This window comes from Podarcis melisellensis (genome assembly GCF_964234715.1).
Source record: "Podarcis melisellensis genome assembly, chromosome: 9".
NCBI classification, from domain to species: domain Eukaryota; kingdom Metazoa; phylum Chordata; class Lepidosauria; order Squamata; family Lacertidae; genus Podarcis; species Podarcis melisellensis.
In genome coordinates, this window is record NC_138541.1 from 10,260,879 (window position 1) to 10,288,745 (window position 27,867).

General features: G+C 45.5%; 3 protein-coding genes across 4 annotated transcripts; all 3 read right to left on the bottom strand.

The window, feature by feature from the left end:
- Positions 1-234: 234 nt before the first annotated feature.
- On the bottom strand, positions 235-5,712 carry LOC309377240 (16 kDa beta-galactoside-binding lectin-like; the record flags this gene model as incomplete). Its single annotated transcript, XM_081924232.1, has 4 exons — positions 5,605-5,712; positions 4,075-4,154; positions 1,670-1,841; positions 235-399 (listed from the first exon to the last, which is right to left on the bottom strand). Exons 1-4 carry the CDS (start codon positions 5,611-5,613, stop codon positions 235-237), a joined length of 426 nt encoding a protein of 141 aa, XP_081780358.1. The 5' UTR covers positions 5,614-5,712.
- Positions 5,713-9,208: 3,496 nt separating this feature from the next.
- LOC309377753 (16 kDa beta-galactoside-binding lectin-like) lies at positions 9,209-17,234 on the bottom strand. 2 transcript variants are annotated; one of them, XM_081925483.1, is made up of 5 exons: positions 17,179-17,234; positions 14,422-14,475; positions 14,257-14,336; positions 11,575-11,746; positions 9,209-9,406 (listed from the first exon to the last, which is right to left on the bottom strand). In XM_081925483.1, exons 1-5 carry the CDS (start codon positions 17,185-17,187, stop codon positions 9,251-9,253), a joined length of 471 nt encoding a protein of 156 aa, XP_081781609.1. In that variant the 5' UTR covers positions 17,188-17,234; the 3' UTR covers positions 9,209-9,250. The 2 variants fall into 2 exon arrangements, with proteins under 2 accessions (XP_081781609.1, XP_081781610.1); XM_081925484.1 differs by lacking the exon at positions 14,422-14,475 and having other exon boundaries at positions 17,179-17,227.
- Positions 17,235-21,172: 3,938 nt separating this feature from the next.
- On the bottom strand, positions 21,173-27,386 carry LOC309377241 (16 kDa beta-galactoside-binding lectin-like; the record flags this gene model as incomplete). Its single annotated transcript, XM_081924233.1, has 5 exons — positions 27,323-27,386; positions 26,254-26,310; positions 26,081-26,160; positions 22,669-22,843; positions 21,173-21,325 (listed from the first exon to the last, which is right to left on the bottom strand). Exons 1-5 carry the CDS (start codon positions 27,329-27,331, stop codon positions 21,173-21,175), a joined length of 474 nt encoding a protein of 157 aa, XP_081780359.1. The 5' UTR covers positions 27,332-27,386.
- Between the last annotated feature and the right edge of the window lie 481 nt (positions 27,387-27,867).

Genomic DNA, 27,867 nt, shown 5'->3' on the forward strand with positions numbered 1-27,867 from the left:
TTCCTCTTGGTGGCCTGGATGGAGGACCAGAGAAGGTTGGGTGAGTGTGCAGAGAAACCTGAAAGGTGAAATTCCCATGCGTTGGGCCTCTGACCCAATCAACTGCTCCCACATGGCGGCCCTCTAGAGGTTGTCTAGGACAGAATGAGGCCCTCAAGCTGAAAAACGGTTCACCATTCCCATTCTAAAATCAAAACATGCGATGCGCCCTTTCTTTGAACAACACAATTGAATTTATTCATCCACAGGACGAGGGGAGACAAGTTTGAGGACTCTGAGGTTAATGTCTCCTTGCACTGCTATGTAGCTGATGACATCCAGGCCCACACGGTTGGGGAAGGTATATTCGTGGCCCTCTGCAAGGACTTTTATCTCTGAAGAAAGAAAGGTGAAGGAGATCTGAAAGAAGCAGAAGGAGGAACACTTTTTATAAAGCCCGATGGTGTTTGAAAACTTCTAGCAGAACAGCAGTCATTCTGGAGACATGACGAGTTGACCATTCAGTTTCCTGGTCTTGTGCAAGAGCATCATGAGTTGCTTTGACCCCAGGGCTCTTCATGGTGGCCGAGTTTGTGCCCTTCCAAAGCCCAAGAGCCAGACTTGTCTTAACTCTACATGTTAATACTACCCATTAAAAGACTGTACAGCCGTACCTTGGAACTCAAACGCCTTGGCTCCCAAACAAATCAGCTCCCAAACGATCGAAACCCGGAAGTGAGTGTTCTGGGTTTTGAACAACTTTCGGAAGCCGAACATCTGGCACAGCTTCCAATGGATGCCTCTGCAGCCAATCATATCATGTCCACCTTCTGATCAGCAAGTCCTAGGCTCTGTGGTTTAACCCACAGCGTCACCTATGTTCCTCTAGCTAGATTAGGGGACCATAATAGCCTAAGTATTGTTAGGGCAGCTAGCAGGTTGACTTGGTGTGAACTTGTGAGTTTAGCACTGTCTACACCAACCTCAGGGACGTGGGTGTTGCTGTGGGTTAAACCACAGAGCCCAGGACTTGCCAATCAGAAGGTCGGCGGTTCGAATCCCCATGACAGGGTGAGCTCCCGTTGCTCAGTCCCTGCTCCTGCCAACCTAGCAGTTTGAAAGCACGTCAAAGTGCAAGTAGATAAATAGGTACCTCTCCGGCAGGAAGGTAAACGGAGTTTCTGTGTGCTGCTCTGGTTCTCCAGAAGCGGATCAGTCATGCCGGCCACATGACCCGGAAGCTGTACACCGGCTCCCTCAGCCAATAAAGCGAGATGAGTGCCGCAACCCCAGAGTCGGTCACGACTGGACCTAATAGTCAGGGGTCCCTTTAACATTACCTTTTTACACCAACCTCATTTTCCAGATGACAAGTCCCATCAGCCTGAGAAAAACACAGCTGGAAGTCACCAGCTTGGCTAAGAAACAGCTGGGAAGGTGAGATCTTTGAAGAAGACACACAGTGCGGTTCCAGTTCTCCTGTACATAGGCACTCCAAGTGCTGTTGGACTGCTGGCCCCATTGTGCCTGACCACTGGGCAAGCTGGCTGGGGCTGATGGGAGTTTGGAGCACAATGTCACCTGGAGGACCACAAGTTCAAACCCCCCCCCAGCATACCTCCGCCATAATGGAACCAGGACTTCTGGAACCAATGGAACCATAATGGAACCACTTCTGCCAAGTCCTCACCTTGACTTTGCCGCCTTGCTCAAAGGGGAAGAAGTTTAGTCTCTCCTCTTTCCCCCACTTTCCCAGCTTCTTGAAATTGCAGACAATGACGTTCACATCGGTCCGGTAGTTAAAGCGGGGGTTGAAGTGAAGGACGACGTTTTCACAGTCTTGGCCCAGATTCACAACAAAGCTTGGCAAGGATAACAGATACAAAGCAAGGATGCAGAGTGAAACCAGCAGAGCAACTAATACAGGCCCCCAGGACCAGGTATTGATATATGGGCTATGCAGCTAGGACGTCTTCAGCCCAAAGATTTAGGTTTCGTGAGAATTCTTAACTATAAACCAAAGTTCTAGATTGCAGAGAATACAGTGGTACCTTGGGTTAAATATGCTTCAGGTTACCAACTCCACTAACCCAGAAATAGTACCTCGGGTTAAGAACTTTGCTTCAGGATGAGAACAGAAATCACACGCTGGCAGCGCAGCGGCAGCAGGAGGCCCCATTAGCTAAAGTGGTACCTCAGGTTAAGAACAGTTTCAGGTTAAGAACGGACCTCTGGAACGAATTAAGTACTTAACCCGAGGTACCACTGTAATGAAGTCTTTGTCTGCCTGGAGCTGAATGTATATCCTGGGTAGGCAAACTAAGGCCTGGGGGCCAGATCCGGCCCACTCACCTTCTAAATCCGGCCCACGGACGGTCCGGGAATCAGCGTGTTTTTACATGAGTAGAATGTGTCCTTTTATTTAAAATGCATCTCTGGGTTATTTGTGGGGCATAGGAATTCGTTCATCCCCCCCCCAATATAGTCTGGCCCCCTACAAGGTCTGAGGGACAGTGGACCGGCCCCCTGCTGAAAATGTTTGCTGACCCCTGGTGGGGTGGCAAGATAGAGCCTACTCGCTGCTTGCTGTGGCTTCCTTCTGTGTAGCTCTTAAGTTACTTAACTCATGCCAACCTCCCAACCCCACATTCACCCTTAAATAGCTTCTTATAGAATTGTAAAGTTGGGACCCAAAGGATCGTCATTCTAGTCCAACCCCCTGAAATGTACAACAACCTTGATGTAAGCTGGCATTCTTATCCCTCTACCGCAGATGAGGGCTAACAACTTGCAGAAAGTTGTGTCCAGGGCGGCTGTCTACCAGCTCCATCTGGTATGCAGGCTGAGACTCTACCTGCCTGCGATCTGTCTCGCCAGAGTGGTGTATGCTCTGGTTATCTCTCGCTTGGACTACCACAATGCACTCTATGTGGGGCTACCTTAGAAGGTGACCCGGAAACTACAACTAATCCAGAATGCGGCAGCTAGACTGGTGACTGGGAGCGGCTGCCAAGACCACATAACACCGGTGTTGAAATACCTACACTGGCTCCCAGTATATTTCTGAGCACAATTCAAAGTGTTGGTGCTGACCTTTAAACCCCTAAACGGCCTCGGTCATGTATACCTGAAGGAGCGTCTCCACCTCTATCGTTCAGCACGGACACTGAGGTCCAGCGCCAAGGGCCTTCTGGCAGTTCCCTCACTGCGAGAAGTGAGGTTACAGGGAACCAGGCAGTGGGCCTTCTTGGTGGTGGCACCAAGATGTCAAAGAGAACAACAACTACCAGACTTTTAGAAGACATCTGAAGGCAGCCCTGTTTAGGGAAGCTTTTAATGTTTGATGCATTACTGGATTTTAATATTTTGTTGGAAGCCACCCAGAGTGGCTGGGGAAGCCCAGTCAGATGGGCAGGGTATAAATAATAAATTATTATTATTATTATTATTATTATTATTATTATTATTATTATTATTAGGACCGAGCAGGGTAAGCAGAACCTAGAGGAAAAAATGGTCAAGGGGGCTATGTGTTCCCCACCTGCACATGTTTTAAAGGATTCGCAGATCAGCCGTCCCAACTGTATTTTGTTGGTTAAAGAGCATCTTTCCGCAACCTGGTGCCCTTCAGATGTTTGGGAGAAGCCCTAGCCAGCATACCCAGCAGTCAGGGGTGATGGGATTTCAGTTCTGTAGGGCACCAGGTTGGGGAAGCCTGATCTAAAGGGTGGGAATGAAACCAATGAGTTCAGATTACAAGGAGGAAGATTTCATGTGCACACTAGAACAGCAAGGAGGGGGATTAATGTTTTCCAGGTCAGCGCAACATGGCAGAGGCAAACGTTGGTTGCAATTTTTACCTTTGTACAGTGAGATAATTTCTATGCAGATTGTCACACCTCCCTCCATCTGAGCAAGAGGCACATTCCAGCCAGGCCAGAATGCTTAGGAAGGGTGTGGAGCAGGGCCAGGGAAATATGCAGTCCGAGACAGTTCTGAGGGCCAGAGACAGAGAGAGATGGAGGGCCGCATTCTGCCCCAAGCTGCCTCGTCTTGGTGTGTCCTGGGAACACTCTTCCCGCCTTCTCATCTTACCTTTTCGCATCTTCCCAGCACCTCCCGTTCACTAGAATCGTGTCTCCGTGTAGAAGTTGAAGGTGGGTAGCAATCAGCTTCTATGGCAGGGGAAACCAGACAGATTTTCAACCATAGCAATAGCATGGTGAGATTTAGGAGAGACAGAGGAAAGGAGAGGGGAAATTAGTGCTGTTTGGCCAGGAAACAAATTGAGCCCATGGGTCATGGGTGGAGAAGACTTTCTAATTTCTACAAGACAGGACCAAAGGATGCAGCCAGCAACAAACAAATAGACAAGAGCATAAGTAATACAGTGGTACCTCAGGTTACATACGCTTCAGGTTACAGACTCCGCTAACCCAGAAATAGTGCTTCAGGTTAAGAACTTTGCTTCAGGGTAAGAACAGAAATCGGGCTCCAGCGGCGCAGCAGCAACAGGAGGCCCCATTAAGCTAAAGTGATGCTTCAGGTTAAGAACAGTTTCAGGTTAAGTACGGACCTCTGGAACGAATTAAGTACTTAACCAGAGGTACCACTGTGTATCTCATTTGTCATAGGAGGGGCAGAGCAGGGTAAACTACACTAAAGTTTCCTACAATCAAGCAGTATATAAATTTTATGAAATAATAATAAAAAAATGACTTCACTCACTGGTTAAAAACACTGCAAGGCAGCAGGAGCCAGGCTAACATTACCTCGCAGAAATTGCTTAGAAGGGTACCTGCACCTTTTGCTCTATAACTTTCCTTCTAGTGGGTTGGGATTTCTATTTTTAAAATAGAAGCTCAGAGTCTGGGCCCCCTCACAGGCACCTGCCTTGGGCCGTTTGAGCATGAAAAGCTACATTTGCACACCTCCATCCCCTAAAATCACATTATACTTGCTTCTCCCACAGGTAAACCTTTGTTTGTAAGTTCGGTGGGACCCATCTTTTCAATTTAGGCTGGAAATTACCATGCATTTTGATAATACGGTCTCGTCATTAACAGAGGAGAGAAAAAGAGTCCATTGAGCACATGGCTTGATAATATGGACAGATCAGCTACATATGAACGAATTGCATGTCAACACAAATTAAGAATGGATAAATATGAAGAAATCTGGAATGAATATTTAAGCAATAAAGCGGATAGGTGGGGAAGTGGGGGAGGAAAGAGAGGTGGGAAAATATTGTTCAAAAGGTGCAGTCATAGGTATATCGGTGTATTTAAATCTGAATTGTCAAATTGTGTTATTAGTGGGTTTTGTTGTGTCTTTTGCGGTTGTTGTTTGCATCAAAAAAAGATTAACTTTTAAAAAACAAACAAACAAAAACAGAGGAGAGTCCCACTGACAAAACACACACAAAAAGAATTTAGTAAGAAACCAGAAGCAAGAAAACAGGGAAGGTTAGAAGTGCCACACATAGATAGTTTCCTAGCTGATAACTGTTAACTCATTCCCAAGCTGATAGGTTTCCAGTCCTGTTCAGTGTCTGTTGCTTGTGTTACCACTTGAATACCAACAGTCTCCTAGTCTTACAGCAGCAACAGAGAACCCAGGACTCACCGTCTCCATGATACAATCTCGCTCAGGCCCAGCAACTAAGCAATACTTTCTTCTCTCTGAGATTCAATAAATCAAGCCACTTCCAGCTGCTTTTTAAAAGGTTTCAGCAAAGACTCCCCAGCTGCCCTTAAATATCTGGGGAGATTGCATCACGTGACAAAAAGGTTATCCTCTGAGTGAAGACCTGCAGAAATGCAAGGAGGAAAAATCAGTCAATGGGGTGGGAAGCTAGCAGCTTTCAAATGAATGGAAACACTAATCGTAAACTCAAACAGCTGATGCTACTTCTTAATGTGCAATTGATCTCAGCAGCCTCCTGGCTTGGGCTCCTTGAAATATTTGGTCATTGCTTCTTTGATTTGATTTGGATTTTGGAAAGCAGCACAAGCAGCAAAGGCCGGCCGGCCAGTTAAATTAGATTTAGATGTAAATGGCTTTTATAGCCCTGCAGCAGTGAAGTGCTCCTGATATCTGCTGTAAACTTTTAATTTCAGCAGGTGGTTCTGGGATACAGCAGAAAGAAGTAGGAAAGCTTAAAGAGAAAGCAAAGCACAAACTGTAGAAGGGCCACTTGGCTTTCTGTTCTTAGGTTCAATAACCATGTGGTGGCTGATATTCTCCCGGCACAGTGGACATTGCAGTCTGTTGCTTATTCCACTCCAGGTAACCTACCTAGCAGGAGTGTTGTAAAGAATAAATGTGAAGAAGGGAATAAATGTGGGAAGGGATCGTATACAACAGCTTCTGCAGATAAATAGAATGAAATCAAATTTTAGCTGAAAGCTGCCTTAAGTCGCTGTCAGGGAGAGAGGTGGAATATAGTAATAGTAATAATAAAAATGATGGAAACTGTGAGAATGCTCAGGAACACACTAAAGAGTAAATCCTATTGAACTCAGTGGGAATTAGTTCTGAGTAAAAATGTTTAGTATTGCAGTATAAAGCTACCCAGTCTTTACCCAGTTACCTGGGAGTAAGCTCAATTGATTACAGTGGGACTTACTTCTGAGTAGACCATGCACGGCTCCATTTGCAGTGTCAGATTTACATATAAACTAAATAAGCTATAACCTAGGGCACTACTCTTTTGGGGGCCCAAATTTTTTTTTAAGGAAAAAGAAACTGGATGTACATTTCCAAAATAGAAGATAAAAAACAAATAAAATAAAACCTACATACAGCAACAGTGTTTTGTGTTGTGTAGGCTCCTGTGATGTAAGTAATGGGCCCTGCCTGCTACCCTCCTCCCTAAAATAACACGGGTTTGCTCATTTCTATATATAAGGTGTCTACAATCTGCATATGCAAATGGCTTTAGATACCTGTTAGGTCCATAAATTACCATATAGCATATATTCAATACAAAAAATAGTGATAATTGGTTGTTGACAAAGGACAGTTGGACATTTTGTTTGTTTGTTTGTTTGTTTGTACGTACCCCACCCATCTGGCTATGTTTCCCCAGCCACTCTGGACAGCTTCCAACAAAAATAAAAAATACATCAAAATGTCACACATTAAAAGCTTCCCTGAACAGGGCTGCCTTCAGGTGTTTTCTAAATGTCAGGTAGTTGTTTATCTCTGTGACATCTAATGAGAGGGAATTCCACAGGGCAGGCTCCACCACCGAGAAGGCCCTCTGCCTGGTTCCCTGTAGCTTTGCTTCTCGCAGAGATGGAACCGCCAGAAGGCCCTCGGAGCTGGACCTCAGTGTCTGGGCAGAACAATGGGGGGTGGAGACGCTTCTTCAGGTATACAGGACCGAGGCCATTTAGGGCTTTAAAGGTCAGAACCAACACTTTGAATTGTGCTCGGAAACGTACTGGGAGCCAATGCAGATCTCTCAGGACCGGTGTTATATGGTCTCGACAGCTGCTTCCAATCACCAGTCTAGCTGCTGCATTCTGGATTAGTTGTAGTTTAGGCCAGTGTTCCCCATCCTTGGGTCTCCAGCTGTTTTTGGACTACAGTTCCCATCATCCCTGACCACTGGTCTTGCTAACTAGGGATGATGGGAGTTGTAGTCCAAAAACAGCTGGAGACCCAAGGTTGGGAAACACTGATTTAGGCTACGTTGGTAGCCCCACGTAGAGCACATTGCAGTAGTCCAAGCGAGAGATACCTAGAGCAGTGTTTTTCAACCTTTTTTGGGCAAAGGCACACTTGTTTCATGAAAAAAAATCACGAGGCACACCACCATTAGAAAATGTTTAAAAAATTAACTCTGCGCCTATATTGACTATATATAAAGTAATTCTCTTGAACAGGAATCAAATAAAACACAAAGAAAGTATTTTATAATTACTTTATTATGAAATAGTAAGTAAACAGAAATATGAAAAATTATAAAATACTTTATTTTAAAATCTTTCGAATTTTTCAATTTTTCCCACGGCACACCAGGCAACATCTCGTGGCACACTAGTGTGCCGCGGAACAGTGGTTGAAAAACACTGACCTAGAGCATGCACCACTCTGGCAAGACAGTCTGCGGGCAGGTAAGGTCTCAGCCTGCATAGCGGATGGAGCAGGTAGACAGCTGCCCCATATAAAGGGCCCCATTACCTTCAGTAGTTTAGGGCCTCATCAAACCTAAATCCGGCCCTGACTGACTGGCAGAGCCTGTCTAAGGTTTCGGATGAGGGACATTCCTAGCCCTACCCGGAGAATTGAACCAGGGACCTTGTGCATGTAGAGCAGACATTCCACGTCTAAGCTACGGCCTGACCCGTCGCTTTGGGGTAGGGTCTACAGCTGCAAAGTGCTCTGCCTGTGTGTGCACAGAAGCCATAAAGGAAAAACTTCCCTTTGTTCCTCAACCTATATTGGGCCCCAACCCCAACTCACCAGTGGAATGTGGCCCTCAAAGGCTTTTTTCCTCAACACCCCCACCCATTCCCAAAGATCTTTAATTTTTTATGGTTCTCAATTAATGTTATTCATATGAATGTTTTGATCTCAGAAGACATATAATCAGGATAAATGAAGGTAGATTCAGAGAGGTAATAGACCAAAGAGAAAGGGAGCCGTTTGAGAGGCAAGCTAGAGTGATTTTGGGGGGGTGTGAGACTGAGGAAGGAGGAAACGCTGGGAGAATAAAATTCTCTGTATGCAGATTGAAAATTAAGAAACAAGTGTGATAGGAGATTCTATATCTCTCTCTCTAGCCGCTTTGAGACTCCTTCGGGTAGTGATAAAGCGGGATATCAAGTCCAAACTCCTCTTCTTCTTCTTCTCTATCGTCTCTTTGTGTTTTATTATATTAATTTATTTCTCTCTTTTCTTTCTATCTTTCCTCTTTTGCTCCTTTATCCTTAATTTTCCGTTGTTGTTTTTTTTTACACTAGTTGGGTTCTTATTGTATCGTATGTTGAAAACTCTTAACATTTTAAATGTTTGGCATTTTATTATGTTTTTATATGTGCTGGAAGCCACCTGGAGGGGCTTGGGAAACCCAGACAGATGGGCAGAGTAAATAATAATAATAATAATAATAATAATAATAATAATAATAATGGCAGCAGCTCCTCGCCTGAAAATTGCCCCTTTCCTCTCTCTTACAAAATAAAACCATGTGAAATGACATGTATTGAAGAGCACAAGCTGTGTTTATTCAGACATGTAACAAGACAACAATGACTTGGGACTAGGATAATCTGAGAAATCTGAGGGCTTGGATCCTGACGTCTCCTTCCACCGCAACGTACTTGATGGTCTCCAGGCCCAGCCGGTTAGGGAAGAAGATGTCATGGTCATCTGCCAGCTGCACCTTGATCTCATAAGTGTAAAGGATGAAGGAAAGCTACAAGAAATAAAAGGAATAATCATGACCAGCAGGGGAAACCACACACTTTAAAAACAAAACACATGTCCCAGGCAGCAATTGAAAGCTTTTAAAGGAATGGTTCCTGCAAGGGCACCCCAGGCTGTTCTGACCCCAAGTGTGGCAGTCTAGGGCGCATCAGAATTGCCTTGCACCCCCATTTTACTCTTATCTACAGAGAGTTAAATAAATGCTATTAATCCAGGTGAACGTGTTGGTATGGGTCAATTTTCCGCTAGTGATGCATTGCTTGTTTGCACCAGAAGCTTGTTGTTGTTGTTTAGTCGTTTAGTCGTGTCTGACTCTTCTTGACTCCATGGACCAGAGCACGCCAGGTGCTCGTGTATTCCACTGCCTCCCGCAGTTTGGTCAAACTCATGCTGGTAGCTTCAAGAACACTATCCAACCATCTTGTCCTCTGTTGTCCCCATCTCCTTGTGCCCTCCATCTTTCCCAACATCAGGGTCTTTTCCAGGGTGTCTTCTCCTCTCATGAGGTGGCCAAAGTATTGGAGCCTCAGCTTCAGGATCTGTCCTTCCAGTGAGCACTCAGGGCTGATTTCCTTCAGAATGGAGAGGTTTGATCTTCTTGCAGTCCGTGGGACTCTCAGGAGTCCCTCCAGCACCATAATTCAAAAGCATCAATTCTTTGGCAATCAGCCTTCTTTATGGTCCAGCTCTCACTTCCATACATCACTACTGGGAAAACCATAGCTTTAACTATACGGACCTTTGTTGGCAAGGTCGTATCTAAAGCTATGCATTAGATATTAGGGACCCAAGTTCAGAGAAAGTCCCTCCCAACAGAGATTAGACAGGCCCACTTACAAGCTAGATTTCCATAGGCAACGATGGGTTGGTTTTTAACACACAGTTTAAAAATCCCATACAAGTACTGCTCACACGTGCCAGACCCCCAACCGTTGTTCTGCACACATAAACTGAACCCTGCTATGTTACAAGGAAGTCTCCCCCCCCCCATTCACAGGGGAACCTGGAGTTCACCAGATGTTGCTGGATTATTGGTCCCATTGTGTCTGACTACCGGTCATGTTAGCTGGGGCTGATGGGAGTTGGGAGCACAATTTCATCTGGAGGGTTGCAGGTTCAGCACCCCCAAAACACTCCCTCCACAGAGACCACCCCCTGCAGAAGCCACACACCTGCCTGCTCCACACACACACACACACACACACACCCTTTGATATTGCTGATCTAGTCCAGTTCCGAGTGCCACAATTTAAGAAGGATGTTGACAAGCTGGAATGTGTGCAGAGGGGGGGCAACCAAGATGGTTCAAGGGTCTGGAAACCAAGCCTTATGAGGAATGGTTGAAGGAGTTGGGTATGTTTAGCATGGGGAAGAGGAGACTGAGAGGAGATAGGATGTTGTTGTTGTTGTTGTTTAGTCCTGTCCGACTCTTTGTGACACCATGGACCAGAGCACGCCAGGCACTCCTGTCTTCCACTGCCTCCCGCAGTTTGGTCAAATTCATGTTAGTAGCTTTGAAAACACTGTCCAGCCATCTCGTCCTCTGTCATCCCCTTCTCCTTGTGCCCTCCATCTTTCCCAACATCAGGGTCTTTTCCAGGGAGTCTTCTCTTCTCATGAAGTGGCCAAAGTATTGGAGCCTCAGCTTCTAGTGAGCACTCAGGGCTGATTTCCTTAAGAATGGAGAGGTCTTCTTGCAGTCCATGGGATCACTGCCTTGCCGTGGCGAAGGGGCTTGAATAACTCAGAGAAGCTATGAGCTATGCCGTGCAGGGCCACCCAAGATGGACAGGTCATAGTGGAGAGTTTTGACCAAACGTGATCCACCTGGAGCAGGAACCGGCAAGCCACTGCAGTATCCCTGCCAAGAAAACTCCATGGACAAAGTCAACAGGAGATAGGATAGTCATCTTCAAATATCAAAAGGGTTGTTGTGTAGAGGATGGAGCAAGCTTGTGTTCTCCTGCTCTGGAGGCTAAGAGCTGTTCAGCAATGTAACAGATGCCCTCAGAAGGTTGTGGACTCTCCTTCCCTGGAGGTTCTTATGCAGAGGTTGGGTGGCCATCTGCCATGGCTGAGATTTCTGAATTGTTGGACTAGATGACCCTAGGACCCCTTCCAATTCTAAGAATCTATGATGTACAGCTAAGTGCTCACCTTAAATTTGCCACCTTTCTCAAAAGGGAAGTTGGTTATCCTCTCTTCTTTCCCCCACACCCCATGTTTTTTGGACATGCAGATAATGGTGCTCGTGTCATTCTGGTTGTCAAAGCGTGGGTTGAAGTGAAGGACGAGATTTTCACAGTCTTCGCCCAGATTGACGGAAAACCTTTAAGAGGATGACCAATGCAGGGAGGGAAAACGTGAACTCAGGGTGAAAGTGTTACTGGTGACTGCATTGCAGGGGTTGGACTAGATGACTCTAAGGCCCCTTCCAACTCTGCAACTCGAACGTGGGACTGAAGGGCCACATTCACATCATACATTTTACCAGCTCCATCTGGTACATACGCTGAAACCCTACCTGCCTGCAGACTGTCTCGCCAGAGTGGTACATGCTCTGGTTATCTCCCGCTTGGACTACTGCAATGCGCTCTACGTGGGGCTACCTTTGAAGGTGACCCGGAAACTACAACTAATCCAGAATGCGGCAGCTAGACTGGTGACTGGGGGCGGCCGCTGAGACCATATAACACCGGTCTTGAAAGACCTACATTGGCTCCCTGTACGTTTCTGAGCACAATTCAAAGTGTTGGTGCTGACCTTTAAAGCCCTAAACGGCCTCGGCCCAGTATACCTGAAGGAGCGTCTCCATCTCCATCGTTCTGCCCGGACACTGAGGTCCAGCTCCGAGGGCCTTCTGGCGGTTCCCTCACTGCGAGAGGCTAAGTTACAGGGAACCAGGCAGAGGGCCTTCTCGGTAGTGGCGCCCGCCCTGTGGAACGCCCTCCCATCAGATGTCAAAGCGATAAACATCTACCTGACATTCAGAAGACATCTGAAGGCAGCCCTGTTCAGGGAAGTTTTTAATATGTGACATTTTAGTGTATCTTTCATCTTTGCTGGAAGCTGCCCAGAGTGGCTGGGGAAACCCAGCCAGATGGGCGGGGTACAAATTATTATTATTATTATTATACATTTAGAAACAGCAAGAGCTGGAACAAACTGCCTCAGGGGGCAGTGGCATAGCTAACTTAACTAACAGTAGAAATGGTAGAAAGATTTTGACAGGTTTTTCTGAACACTTGGGGTCAAAAGAAAGTAACTTAAAACAATGGTTGTTGAGACATTTCATTCCAAATCTTCTAGACAGAGCCAGACAGAGAATGATGACAGGTGGGGGGTCCTGCCCCCCAAAACACAAATCCTGACTACACCCATGTTGGAAGATGGCCTCCGAAAGGGATCCACTGCTTTAAAAGTTAGTCAGTGCTCTGGGAATACTCTTCTCAGGCTTAAAATGCAGCTAGTAATAATAATAATGTATTATTTATACCCTGCCCATCTGGCCGGGTTTCTCCAGCCACTCTGGGCGGCTTCCAACAAAACACTAAAATACAATAACCTATTAAACATTAAAAGCTTCCCTAAACAGGGCTGCCTTCAGATGTCTTCTAAAAGTCTGGTAGTTGTTTTTCTCATTGACATCTGGTGGGAGGGTGTTCCACACCCGGGTGCCACTACCGAGAAGGCCCTCTGCCTGCTTCCCTGTAACTTGGCTTCTCGCAGGGAGGGAGCTGCCAGAAGGCCCTCGGCGCTGGACCTCAGTGTCCGGGCCAAACAATGGGGGTGGAGACGCTCCTTCAGGTATACTGCACCAAGGCCATTTAGGGCTTTAAAGGTCAGCACCAACACTTTGAATTGTGCTCGGTAACGTAATGGGATCCAGTGTAGGTCTTTCAAGACCAGTGTTATATGGTCTCGGTGGCCACTCCCAGTCACCAGTCTAGCTGCCGCATTCTAGATTAGTTGTAGTTTCTGGGTCACCTTCAAAGGTAGCCCCACATAGAGCGCATTGCAGTAGTCCAAGCAAGAGATAATAGAGCATGCACCACTCTAGCGAGTCAGTCCGCGGGCAGACAGGGTCTCAGCCTGTGTACCAGGTGGAGCTGATAAACAGTTGCCCTGGACAGAGAATTGACCTGCGCCTCCATGGACAGCTCAGCTGTGAGTCCAGAATGACTCTCAGGCTGCACACCTGGTCCTTCAGGTGCACAGTTACCCCATTCAGGACCAGGGAGTCCTCCACACCCACCCGCCTCCTGTCCCCCCAAAATAGTACTTCTGTCTTGTCAGGATTCAACCTCAAGCTAGGTCATTCTGTTTCTGAATTTGGATCCAAGATAGTTTGTGGAAAAACACATCCAAACACAGGAATGACAGGATAGAGACACATGCTGCTGGTTCTTTATTCCTTACCCACCTTTCACCCTAAGGGCAGATGCAGATGAAAAGATTAAATTATTCTATTCATAGAATATATAGACATGGCAAGACTGACAAATAGAACAAGGAAACAGGGGCAGGGAGTATTCGAAGAAGACTGGAAATATTTTATAGATTATTTGGAAATGTATTGTAAACCTATCAAAAAGTTAACAGTAACAAAATAAATTCAGCAGTAAGAAATATTGAGATATAAAGTTGAGAAAGAATAAGATGTAGGGGGAGATTAGAATGTACAAAATGAAGAATGGAAGGGGTGGAAGTGGAGTGGATATTAATTGTGGTTTGTTTTTCTTTTTTAAAAGTGAAGGGTTGTCATTGTTTCAAGTGTAAAAATGAAAACGATAAATAAAAATTGGCGGGGAGGGAAATAAGAAGACAATAACAACATACTCTTTGGCACCTGGCAAGATCATCCCTTTCACTTGAATGGTGTCCCCTTGCTCAAGTTCAAATTCAGTGGCAGTCAATTTCTGCAGAAAAAGAAATCAGACACAAATTGAGCTGCGGCGGTGACATGGTGGGATTCAGCGGAGGAAGGGGAATTGGTGCTCTTACAGTCTTTGGGCTGGAGCAAGGCTCATCCCATGCATCAAGGTTAGGACACAAAGCCTACAATACAGAAGAAAAGGAAGCAGCTGGCTATGAGTCCATAAACAAGAAGCACATGCATAATAATAATAATAATAATAATAATAATAATAATAATAATAATTTATTATTTATACCCCGCCCATCTGGCTCAGTTTCCCCAGCCACTCTGGGCAGCTCCCAATCAAGTGTTAAAAACAGTACAGCGTTAAATATTAAAAACTTCCCTGAACAGGGCTGCCTTAAGATGTCTTCTGAATGTCAGGTAGTTGTTTATCTCTTTGACATCTGATGGGAGGGCGTTCCACAGGGCGGGTGGACCAAGAAGGCCCTCTGCCTGGTTCCCTGTAACCTCACTTCTAGCAATGAGGGAATCACCAGAAGGCCCTCAGCGCTGGACTTCAGTGTCTGGGCTGAACGATGGGGGTGGGGACGCTCCTTCAGGTATACAGGACCGAGGCCGTTTAGGGCTTTAAAGGTCAGCACCAACACTTTGAATTGTGCTCGGAAAAGTACCGTACTCATCTCATTTGTTAGAGCAGGGGTAGGAAAGCTTTTCAGTAACTGACTTTTTTTCCTCCTTTTTTCCAGGAGTTATTAGCTGCTTAGGGTCAGAAGGCTGAACTCTGCTGGACCTCCAGAGTTTTCCTCCTTCCGCCCCCCCCCCTTTATTCCTTGTTCATTTAAAAAAGACAGCACTGGTCCCAAGAACTCCATCACTGGGCAATGTAAAACTACACCACAGATCAATTGGACCAATTTAGCCAAATATGCATTCTGCCAAACCCACATTTTCTGTGGACTCCTTACTTCAAACCCATTCCCCTTTGAGCACACTGTTATAAGAATTTTAAGGTCTCCGATATAGAATGAATATTTATAAATGCACACATATCTAAATATATGAACCATGTGTCTGAAATAGAGCAATCCTGAAGCCATTTTGACTCCTCAAATATTCCTCTGCAGTAAGGGAGGCAAATAGGGAAAAGCCTTCCCATTGTCTTTTTGCTTGCAAATCCTGTCTTAAGGCCGTACTGTATTTGTGTATTGAATAGGGCGAGCCTGTCACCTGGATTCAGGAACTAAAGCAGGCTTCCTCAACCTCTGCCCTCCAGATGTTTTGAGACTACAATTCCCATCATCCCTGCCCACTGGTCCTGCTAGCTAGGGATCATGGGAGTTGTAGGCCAAAAATATCTGGAGGGCCAAGGTTGAAGAAGCCTGAACTAAAGTATTTACCATCACAAAAGAATGGCCAGGCTGCCCAGGTAAAGCAATCAGTGACCATTATCAGGTATCCTGGCAGGCAGGATTTCTGCTGTAGACCGCCTCCTATGCTGTAGACCATCTCCTTCTGTGATGTATGTATGATGTTTTAGGGGTGTGGTCTTGGGCTACAGGGTGGGCAATTTCAAATGTCTATATAAGAGCTTGTGCACCATTGTTCAGGGTTCTCCTCCTGTATGTGATGAGTGGGGACCCTGTTGCAACAGTCCCTTTAATAAAGATCAGGCTTACTAGCTGCTTTGCTTCTCAATATTCTCTGGTTGGCCTCTTATTTTCTCCTACCGATAGGGAACCCACTTAAGGACTCCATGCGGTCTCCGGAATACCCCATAAGGGAAAGGGAGCAGTTTTTCCTTATAATACAAAACCACATTTATGCACCCACTTTCCATTAAATTACACTGTACTTGCCTTTCCCATGGGCAGATTTTTGGACTGTAAGGTGCTAGGGACAGAGACCAGTCTTTTTCTAAGCTCCAGAAAGCTATGTGTGTATTGATGGTACAGTGGTACCTTGGGTTACATACGCTTCAGGTTACTCCGCTAACCCAGAAATTAGGTTTCAGGTTACTCCGCTAACCCAGAAATAGTACCTCAGGTTAAGAACTTTGCTTCAGGATAAGAACAGAAATTGTGCTCTGGCAGCCAAGCAGCAGTGGGAGGCCCCATTAGCTAAAGTGGTGCTTCAGGTTAAGAACAGTTTCAGGTTAAGAACAGACCTCTGGAACGAATTAAGTACTTAACCCGAGGTACCACTGTATTGCATTACAGGACACCCACACCCACACACCCACCCTGACAAAACACCAACAATATTTAGCAAGGAATATTTAGCAAGGAACTAGAAACAAGAAGATACAAAAGCACAAGCAACACTTGTCATCTAGGAAACAAGATTACTATTGTCATGCAAGAACAAGCTACTTATTAACACTTTCAGGTTTCTAGAACAGCTTAGTCCCAGCAGTTTATTTTTTTTTAAATGATATTTATTAAAGTTTTACAGACAGAAAATGTTACAGAATAAAGAAAAGAAAAAAGAAAAACAAAAAGGTACAAAAACACAAAGGAAAAATACATGAAAAATAAAAAGGAATTAAAAACAGATCATTCTTTTCATGTCTTATATTTCATTTACTTATTTCCCTGACCTCCTCACACCTCCCTTTTTTGTATTCCAGTTCACATGGTTAATTCAGCAAATCCTTTCCCTTTTTGTTTTTATCTTAATTCTATATCATAACATATTATAACTTCGTATTTTCATCTAATTATCAATCCATTTTTACATATTCTCTTAAACCTTGTTGCTAAAGCCATTTCATTTCAATCCAACATCATTTTAACATTCATTAATTAGTCCCAGCAGTTTATACTGCAGCCTCCCTGCAAACGGTCTCCTATGCTAAAAACCAGAGAGCACCTGGAACTCACACAATCCATGGGACACTCTTGCAGGAGTCCGGCCGACAAGTAAGCAACGTTTTCTTCTGCCTAATCTCAGCTCTGCAGTTTTAGGAGAACAAGCCCCAGCTGCTTTAAATAGCTGGGGAAACAGCATCACGTGGCAAAAAGGGTCTGCTGTGAGTGGGTGGTCTGTTCAGATACCCAGAAATGCAAGGCAGGGAAAATCTGGGTTGATTGGCAAAAATCAGATGAATGGGAGCCCTGATGATATACTCAAGCAGCTGGTCTAGTTTGCTTTCAGACTACAGCTCCCATCACCTGTGCTAGATGGGCTGATGGGATCCGTTGTCCAAAATACTGGAAAGCACAAGGTTGGCAATGTTGGCTTTATGCAATTGATTATCAGCAGCTTCCTGGCTGGCACTCGTTGGAACATTTGTCCACTCTATTTTTTTACTTTGGTCTGGGTTCTGGGTGCCAGCAGAGCAAAAAAGACAGGTCAGCAAACAACTGAGCCAAGGAAATAAATGGTCTTCAGTGGAATAAGGTGATTGGTTCGTGGACGAGTGGGGATTTGAACCAGGTCTTGCCTGTTGAAGTCTGGAATGGCTCTAACCACTACACCACACTGGCTTCCTACCAGATGCTGATACTATAGAACTTGCTAGTCTAGGCCAACGCAGAAGTGTCCCTTCCCACATCTTCTCGAATCTGGGGAAGCCTCAGCTGTGGACACAGCAAATGTCAGAGGGGTAAAGGTAAAGGGACCCCTGACCATTAGGTCCAGTTGTGACCAACTCTGGGGTTGTGGCACTCATTTCGCTTTATTGGCCAAGGGAGCCGGCGTACAGCTTCCGGGTCATGTGGCCAGCATGACTAAGCCGCTTCTGGTGAACCAGAGCAGCACACGGAAATCCGTTTACCTCCCCACCGGAGCGGTACCTATTTATCTACTTGCATTTTGACGTGCTTTTGAACTGCTAGGTGGGCAGGAGTAGGGACCGACAACGGGCGCTCACCCTGTCGTGGGGATTCGAACCTCCGACCTTCTGATCGGCAAGTCCTAGGCTCTGTGGTTTAGCCCACAGCACCACCCACGTCCCGTCAGAGGGGTAGCCATGCTAATTTGCTGCAACAAAGGGAGAGAGTCATTTAACAGGCCCCGTCAACCAGTGGCATAGCAGAGGTTGCCAGCACCCGGGGCTGTGCAGAGGGGTAGGTGGAAGGGAAACGGGCAGAGTACGCATGCACATTCAACTTCAACTGCCTAACGGTGTCTGCATTGCCCAGGAGATCATAGCTGCCAAGATAAGTGTAGAAGGTCTTGAGAGGTCACTTCCTGGTTCGCATGGAGAAGCCATTTTCAAGAGAGCCCAGCATTGGAAACATGCAGCTATATTGGGGCAGGGGTGTTGAAATTTTGCATGAGGGGCAGTTGCCCCTGTGGCCTCCAACCACTCTACACCACTGCCTTCAGTGGCACCACCCAAATTGGCTTGGTGAGATTCAGGAGGACCCCCAAAAGAGTGTGCTGGAGAAGGAGAGAAGGGATCCTTTCATCTGATGAGCTGCAAAGTTTGTGCAGATGGCGCATTTGTCAGAGTCACTGCTGAATTCCACCCAAAGCATCTTGTGACTAGGGAGAATTTTGATCGAGTTCACATTTAAAGGTTAACCCACCCAGCTCATAATTTCCAAAGCAATAAAAAGAGTGTCTCTTTAAAAAAAAACACAACCTCACATTACAGAATAAACAATATTGTTTATTCAGAATGCATATAACTCAAAATGGATAGCTCAGTTGGTTAGAGCATTGTGCTGATAATGCCAAGGTTGCAGGTTCGATCCCTGTATGGGGCAGCTGCATATTCTTGCATTGTGGGAAGGTTGGACTAATGACCCAGCTCTACAGTTCTATGAAAATAAAAACCCATCTACCCTTTCCAAGACATGAGGTCAGATTTTTACATCCTTTAAATAGTTATATTTAAGAATAATTTTATTATTTATACCACGCCCATCTGGCTGGGTTTCCCCAGCCACTCTGGGCAGCTTCCGTTTGTGTGACAATTCTAGTTACCACATGCAAACATAGCAACCAAAACATTTTGTAAGGTGGAGGAGGTCCCACAAAATCTTTTGTGCATGATAAAAGTATACCAATCCACAAACTGTCTCCTTGACTAAGAAAAATATTGTGGTCTAAGGTTTCACAAGGACTATAAAAATACCACCACAGGGTTTGTTTTGTTTTTGAGAAATAATTTGGAGTTGTAGCCAACCTTAGTCCTACTCCAAGGTATTTATAGACTTGGTTAACCTAAGCCCATTCATTTCAATGGGTCTTCTCTGAGTAGAACCTAGTTGCACACAATCTTTTACAGGTGTCCAATGCAAGAGGTAGCAAAAAGGCGAACCCACTGGTCTTGCATCAGTGCGATTTACATCTTCAGTCAACAATTGAAAACCTGTTGCAGCAGGTGTTGCAGATTGTGGAGTTGCCAAATTTTGCACTCTGATTCTGCAGCTGTGCCTTTAAGAGTAGCTTTTACATGCAGCAATTGGCAGGTGAGAATTGCTAAGACAGTCCAGAGGTGCTATTAAAGGCACATTCTGATGGTTTCCTAAAAATAGAGCCATCTGAAGGTTGCTCATTGCCTGGGTGGGTTGTGAGTGAGTGAGTTAAACAGAGAGTTAAGTAGAAATGAGAGCTAAAGTAGAGCCTGTGCTAAAAAGAGGAAACAGGAGTAGGTTGGAAGGAACTGGGCTTTGCCCACATTGGCAGAGTGCGAATAAAGGCCACATTTTCCACTGAGGAAGGAAGCAATATTTCTGTCTGGGCTTCACCACCTCAGCTTGGTCAGATGACAGAATTCACCTGCATACAAAACATTCCCTCTGCATTGAAGACTAACAAGTTGCAATAGTGGCCAAGCTAGAACGTCTCTCATTGTCTGCTGGCATGTTAAGTCTCTTGGCTGGGAGGGATTTGAAAAATAATAACAAACAAAGAAGCCTGAAGTAATTACCAGCTGCAGTCTGAAGTGGTGCAGCCTAGATTTATGGCCTTGTGGAAAACTAAACCTGAGATGCACATACAAAAAAGGAATGCAAAACAATTAGTTGGGCAGCCATAAGACCTTTTACCTCCTGAGGCAATTGTGAGCATACTTGCACAGGGATAATCTGGCTAGCATAGTTCATGCCATCAACATTAAACTCATAGCTAGGTCTGCAAGGGAGGGTTTTGTATTGTGTTTTATCGCTGGTTTTATCCTGTATATTTTTATATATTCTTGTTCCTGGCTTAGATATTTTATATTAAGTTTAGAAACTCATTTAATAAATGAATTAAAGCACAGACCCCTATAGCTTACACCTAGTTGTCAATCTCTGAGCTCTAACAATGCGTCTTGGTTGTCTGGATGAAGACTAGGGGGAGGTCTGTGAATGCACCTAGAAACTACCTTACTGTTCAAAGACAAGATTATTATTATTATTATTATTATTATTATTATTATTATTATTATTAATTATTATTATTAATACCCTGCCCATCTGACTGGGCTTCCCCAGCCACTCTGGGCGGCTTCCAACAAAATATTAAAATACAGTAATGCATCAAACATTAAAAGCTTCCCTAAACAGGGCTTCCTTCAGATGTCTTGTAAAAGTCTGGTAGTTGTTGTTCTCTTTGACATCTGGTGGGAGGGCGTTCCACAGGGCGGGCGCCAGCACTGAGAAGGCCCTCTGCCTGGTTCCCTGTAACTTGGCTTCTCGCAGTAAGGGAACTGCCAGAAGGCCCTCGGCGCTGGATCTCAGTGTCTGGGCTGAACGATGGGGGTGGAGACGCTCCTTCAGGTATACTGGGCTGAGGCCGTTTACAGCTTTAAAGGTCAACACCAACACTTTTGAATTGTGCTCAGAAATGCACACAATATATAAAACAAAACTATGTTACACTGCCCATTTCGGATAACCAAGTTGAATTTATTCGGACATGTTACAGGACTACGGGAAATCAAGATTCGAGGAATCTGAGGGCTCTGATTCTGAAGCCTCCTTCCACCGCCATGTATTCAAGGACCCTCAGGCCCAGCCGGTTGGGGAAGGAGATCTCATGTTTGTCGTCCAAGAGCACCATAATCTCAGAAGTAAGGAATGCGAAGGAAAGCTGCAAGAAGCAGAGAGGGAGCCGTCAACACAGGACACTGAACCGTTTTTTAAATGACCTGGGAACATTTTAACTTCTTAAATTGGAACAGTCTCCCTTGGGAGGTGATGGACTCTCCTTCCTTGGAGGTTTTTAAGCAGAGGTCGGCTGGCCATCTGTCATGGATGCTTTAAGTTGAGATTCCTGCATTGCAGAGGGTTAGACTAGATGAATCTTGGCGTCCCTTCCAACTCTACAATTCTATGATTCTAAAGTAATGGCAGACACTGTTGTCGACAGTGCAAGCTGGCCATTCTGGGTTTCCCTTTCCTGCCCGTTCGCAACATGAAAAGAGCGCAACCTGCAGCGTTCCCTTTCCCTTTCCTGCCCATTCGCAACATGAAAAGAGTGCGACCTGCAGCGGCGCATCTGCACATGTGCGGGTTGTGATCCACCGCTTCTGCACATGCGCGTGATGTCATTTTGTGCTTCTGCGCATGCGCGAGCGGCGAAACCAGGAAGTAACTCCTTCTGGTCCTTCCGGGTTGCCTCAGGACATAATCTGAAAGAACGTAACATGAAGCGGACATAACATGAGGTATGACTGTACATCAAAGCCCAAGGACCAAGACAGCCACATTTTTACGTCTATCCGCATAGAGTCACTTGTACCAAAAATGTCTCTACCTGACTTATCCATGTAGAAAGACTGGGTCATTATAAAGAGAATTAGTGGTTCTTAACTGATTGGGGATTTGGTAGTGCTGTATTGTATTATTTATGCAAATTGATTTTCTCTGGGGTTAAAGATCTGACCCAGACAAACCTTGTTATGTTGAGCTGGTATGTTGCACAATTTGTATACGGTGTCTGTTTGATAATGTGTGGTTTGCTATGGCTAATAAAGGATCTTAATTGATAAGCATAGGCTTTTATATTTTTATTTTTTAAAAGCATCGTAATAAAAACACATGGAATTCATAAACATCCACAAAACAAAGGCGATGATCATTTCATTTGCGAGCCCTTGTAATTAAAAGTGGGACGCAACTATTGTTCAGACAGGCCAAGTCTCCCAACACTGGCATTCCAGTTGTTCTGCCCATATAAAATGAACCCTCCTATGAAACATGGAGGCGTCCCACTTTTGCATGTGCCAGGGAAAGTAAACCTGTGTCGTCGTCCCCTCCAGACATTGTTGGCCTGTTGGTCCCATCATGTCTGACCATCAGCCATACTAGCCAAGGCTGATGGGAGCTGGGATTATAATGTCATCTGGAAGGCTACAGATGTTCCTCCCTCCACAGGGAACTCCAGGAGAAGCTGGCTGGCTGGCTCCATTTGATCTACTGCTAAGACCTCACCTGAACTCTGCCGCCTTGCTCAAAAGGGAACTTGGAGATGCTCTCCTCCTCTTCCCCCCACAGCCCATTTTCCATGGAGTTGCACACAATGGTGTTCCGACACTTCTGGGGGTCAAAGTGCGGGTTGAAGTGAAGAACGAGGTTCTCGGGGTCTTGGCCCAGTTTCACAACAAATCTTGAAGAGGTTTGAAAGTTAGGAAAGAAACAAGAATAGCAAACGTGAGAGGCTTACTGAACTTCAGTACCAGCAACAACAACAACAACAACAGGGACCCTCTCTTAGGTGTTCACATGCTCGCTATGCCATGAGAATATTGAGAATATTTTTACATGCTACCTCAATCTCTAAGGGGCATGAGACTCCAGGGGTTTCAAGCACTTACCAGGGTTCACGTTTCCTTCAGAATGAGGCGCAGCAGAGACTGAGCTGCCTTTATGACATATGGTTTATTTGCACATATATGCAACCTGAATCTATGAAAGAGTGTCTCCACCTCCATTGTTCCACCCAGACACTGAGGTCCAGTGCCGAGGGCCTTCTGGCGGTTCCCTCACTGTGAGAAGCCAAGTTACAGGGAACCAGGCAGAGGGCCTTCTCGGTAGTGGCACCCGGCTGTGGAATGCCCTCCCACCAGATGTCACCAGATGTATTTTAGTGTTCTGTTGGAAGCTTCCCAGAGTGGCTGGGGAAACCCAGCCAGATGGGTGGGGGGGTATAAATTTATTATTATTAATTATTATTATTATTATTATTATTATTAGGTTCACAACATTAACACCCCCTTTTTCTTCCCCCTTAGATGCAGCCTTGGATTCAAGCAGAAATCAGGCACAGCTCTATCTCCCTGGTTTCCCAGCCGGCTGCTTCCAGCTTCTAGCTTCTAGGTCACATAACTCAACTCTCTCTTCCAGTCTTTGTAACTACCAGCAACTTGGGGGGGGGGAGGGAAGCACCCATTTGCCCTGGGGCACCGAGCCACTTACTTTGCTACCTGAATGACCCATAGGTAAAGGTAAAGGGACCCCTGACCATTAGGTCCAGTCGTGGCTGACTCTGGGGTTACGGCGCTGATCTCATTTTATTGGCTGAGGGAGCCAGCGTACACTTCTGGGTCATGTGGCCAGCATAACTAAGCTGCTTCTGGTGAAACCAGAGCAGCGCACGGAAACGCCGTTTACCTTCCCACCGGAGCGGTACCTATTTATCTACTTGCACTTTGACATGCTTTCGAACTGCTAGGTTGGCAGGAGCAGGGACCGAGCAACGGGAGCTCACCCCATCGTGGGGATTCGAACCGCTGACCTTCTGATCGGCAAGCCCTAGGCTCTGTGGTTTAACCCACAGCCGGCCTTTAGGAATAACCAGGAATGTTGCTTGGCTAGTCTAGGAATTGTATCCATTCTGGATCCAACAATTAGAAGGGGACCCAGGCCTATAGCCTAAACCCACCTCAAATTCATATATCGTACTGGATTTAGGCTTCATGAAAATACTTTAAAAATTAAAAATAAAGCAATGTTCTAGTACTCACGGTTGCAGAGATTCACTCAGGAATTACCTACCTGGAGCTTGTTATAGACCAATGAGGTGTCAGGATGGAGCCCAAGATCTGCATAATGTGTCTGCCAATCCCCGTGCCTCTTAAATTACTTAACTCACAATATATATCCCCATATCCCACATTCCCCATTACATAATTTACAACAGCCTTGTAAGGAAGTCCAGCGTCCCCCCTGCTGAAGATGAAGGGGCTATGGGAAGGCAACTTGGTTAATGGGACCAAGTAAGGTACACAGGATCTAGACAAGAGAGTTAGGATGCTATAGGAAAGGCATCTTCAAATGTTTTGAAGGGCTTGCCATACTGATGGAGCAAGTTTATTTTGTTGCTGGCTACTGCATTCTGTAACCTGGTACCCTCCAGAATAATCACCAGTTCTCAACCGGTGGGTCCCCAGATGTTGTTGGACTACAACTCCCATCATCCCTGAGCTCTGGCCTTGCTAGCTAGGGCTGATGGGAGTTGCAGTTCAACAACATCTGGGGACCCACAGGTTGAGAAAGGCTGCTCCAGATGTTTTAGAAACTCCCATCGGCCCCAGCCAGCTGGTAGAAACCAAAGACAAGGAGGAAGATTTCATCTACACATTAGCACAGGGTGGGGTGGGGGGGAACCTGTTTAAGCCCAGTGGGGAGGTGGTTTGCATTCCTTCCTAGGTAACATGCCAATAGCAGGCAGTGCCAGAGGCAGAAGAAGGTAGGCAAATACATTTTACTTTTGTGCAGTAGGGCGTTTTCGCCATACACCCAGGCACAGCCCTCTTGCAATCTCTATCCTAATTTACTCTCCATTTTAAGGGTGTGGCTGTAGTATGAAATCAGGTAAAAAAACTATGAGAGGATCTGTGTTCTACATCCTTGTTTAGAACATGATTCACCCTTCCATGCCCTATTTTAATAAATCTGGTGCTTCGGCATTCAGCTTAAGATCTTGGTACAGGTGTGAATTGCTATGTCCTGGACGCATGACCAGAGCAGAGCTTGCCTGGCATACATAAGAGATTCTCCGCTCTCAGAAGCACGTTTAAGGGCTATGTACACACTGTGGGTTAAACCACAGAGCCTAGGACTTGCCGATCAGAAGGTCGGCGGTTCGAATCCCCACAACAGGGTGAGCTCCCGTTGCTCAGAGGTAAAGGAGAATTAAAAAACAAAAGAAGTGTGGTTTAGGTGGTGGAAGTCTTTTAAGATATTTTAATTAAGATTTGTATTTTATAATGTGTGTAAGTGTAAGTCTGGAATTACTGTTTAGGGAAAACAGCATTTTCTTTTTGTTTTGTTTTGTTTTCCTTTTCTTTCTTTCTTTTTCATTTCTTCTTACTCTTTATGTTTGGCAAATGTGTAAATAATTGTGTTTTTGCAGATATGTCTGGAAATTTGATTGTATTATTCAATAAAGTTATATTTTAAATTATATTTAAAAAAATAGGTACCACTCCAGCGGGAGGGTAAATGGCGTTTCTGTGCGCTGCTCTGGTTTGCCAGAAGTGGCTTAGTCATGCTGGCCACATGACCCGGAAGCTGTACGCGGCTCCCTCGGCCAGTAAAGCGAGATGAGCGCCGCAACCCCAGAGTCGTCTGTGACAGGCAGTGGCGTAGCGTGGGTTGTCAGCACCCGGGGCAAGGCAAGTAATTTGCGCCCCCTAACCCGTGGATTTGCGCCCCCTAACTCGTGGATTTGCGCCCCCTAACCCTAACCCCCAGATGTTGCGCCCGGTGCGGCCGGCCCCCCCTGCACCCCCCACGCTACGCCACTGGTGACAGGACCTAATGGTCAGGGGTCCCTTGACCTTGACCTTTTACACACGCGAGTTCCCGGAGACAGGTGATACTCCGCCCCTTCCCTACTCACTCTTTGGCATCTGGCAGGATCCTTCCTTTTATCTGGACCATATCTCCATGCAGGACTTGAAACTCAGTGGCAACTACTCCCTATAGCAAGGGTAACGAGAGACATTTTTCAATCGCAGTGGTGGCAGGATGAGATTCAGGAGGGGAAGGGGGAAGTGAAATGAATGCTCTTACAGTCTTTGTCCTGGAAATAAGGTGAGCCCAGGGACCACTGAGTAGACTTGGCGGTTGCTGCAAAAGGAGGACAAAAGGAAGCCGTCAACAATAGACAGACAGACAGACAGACAAGACCATAGATAGCACTGGTTAGAGCAGTGCTAAGGCACCTGTGCAGGAATTTTAACACTCAGGTTAATAGAATGAGATGCTTCCAGGAACTCTGCTTTAGGGCAGCCTACAAATACTGTAAAAGGGACGCAGGTGGCGCTGTGGGTTAAACTACAGAGCCTAGGGATTGCTGATCAGAAGGTTGGCGGTTCGAATCCCTGCGACAGGGTGAGCTCCTGTTGTTCAGTCCCAGCTCCTGCCCACCTAGCAGTTCGAAAGCACACCAGTGCAAGTAGGTAAATAGGTACCGCTCCGGCAGGAAGGTAAACGGCATTTCTGTGCGCTGCTCTGGTTCGCCAGAAGCGGCTTAGTCATGCTGGCCACATGACCAGGAAGCTGTACGCCGGCTCCCTCGGCTAATAAAGCGAGGTGAGCACTGAACCCCAGAGTCGGTCACAACTAGACCTAATGGTCAGGGGTCCCTTTACCTTTACCTTACAAGTGCTGCTGCTTCTGGACCTAGTTTAGAAGCAGGATAATGAAATTTGGAACATATTTCTAAATATGTGGTTATAAATAACCATACTTGTATTTGGATAATAACAACATTTATATGCCCCTATTGTAGATAAGCACTTGCGGAACTGTAGTTGATTGCATATATAGTGATATAATACACCTTCTTTTTCTCTTTATGCACTTTTTATTCTTACTTTATTTTGCTTAATTGAAATGCTTTCAATAAAAAATTAAAATAAAGAACCCAGAAGCAGCCAGAGAAACAGAGGCTAGAAGTCAGAGATATAAGAGTTAGCAGCTGAGAAACAATCATGTTCTTCCCTAGAGAGAACAAGCCTCCTATTAATCCTTCTAATTTTCCAGGATAGTTCTATTGCATTTGATGGTACTGTATAACAGCTTCAAAAGCAACTGCCTCCTATACTAACAACCACAAAAATGGACATACAAGACTCACGGGCTGCATGATGATCTCTTCCAAGGGTGCAGCAAATAACCAAAACTTTATTCCTTCCAACCTCTGCGAAAGAAGCCCCAGTTACACCTTAAATAGCTGAGGCTTGTTCTTAAGGTCCTTTTAAACTGCATCACGTGATAAAAAGGGTTTGTAGTGAGTGGAGGGTTTGCTCCTCTCACTGCAGGGTTTGCTCCTCTCTCTAGCAATGCAAGGTGGAGAAAATCAGAGTCAATAGGCTAAACAGCTGGCCTGTTTCTGATGACTGGGAACCAGTGCCAGATTTACGTATAAGCTAAACAAGCTATAGCTTAGGGCCCCACTCTCTTGGGGGCCCCCAAACAATTTAAAGGGGGAAAAACTGGATGTACATTTCCAAAATATAAGATAAAAAACAAATAAAATGGTTTTAGATACCTATTAGGTCCATAAATTACCATATAGCATATATTCAACAACAAAAAAGCGACAATTTGTTGTTGACAAAGGACAGCTGGACATATAAAGGGCCCCATCACCTTCAGTAGCTTAGGGCCTCGTCAAACCTA

Bases quoted from the DNA above. Each gene is read 5' to 3' on its own strand.
- LOC309377753 (XM_081925483.1), bottom strand. The intron at 14,337-14,421 runs GTAAGAGCACCA...CTTTTTCTGCAG, and splicing joins CTTGCTCCAGCCCAAAGACT to AAATTGACTGCCACTGAATT. The intron at 9,407-11,574 runs GTGAGCACTTAG...TATTTCTTGTAG, and splicing joins AGAAAGGTGGCAAATTTAAG to CTTTCCTTCATCCTTTACAC.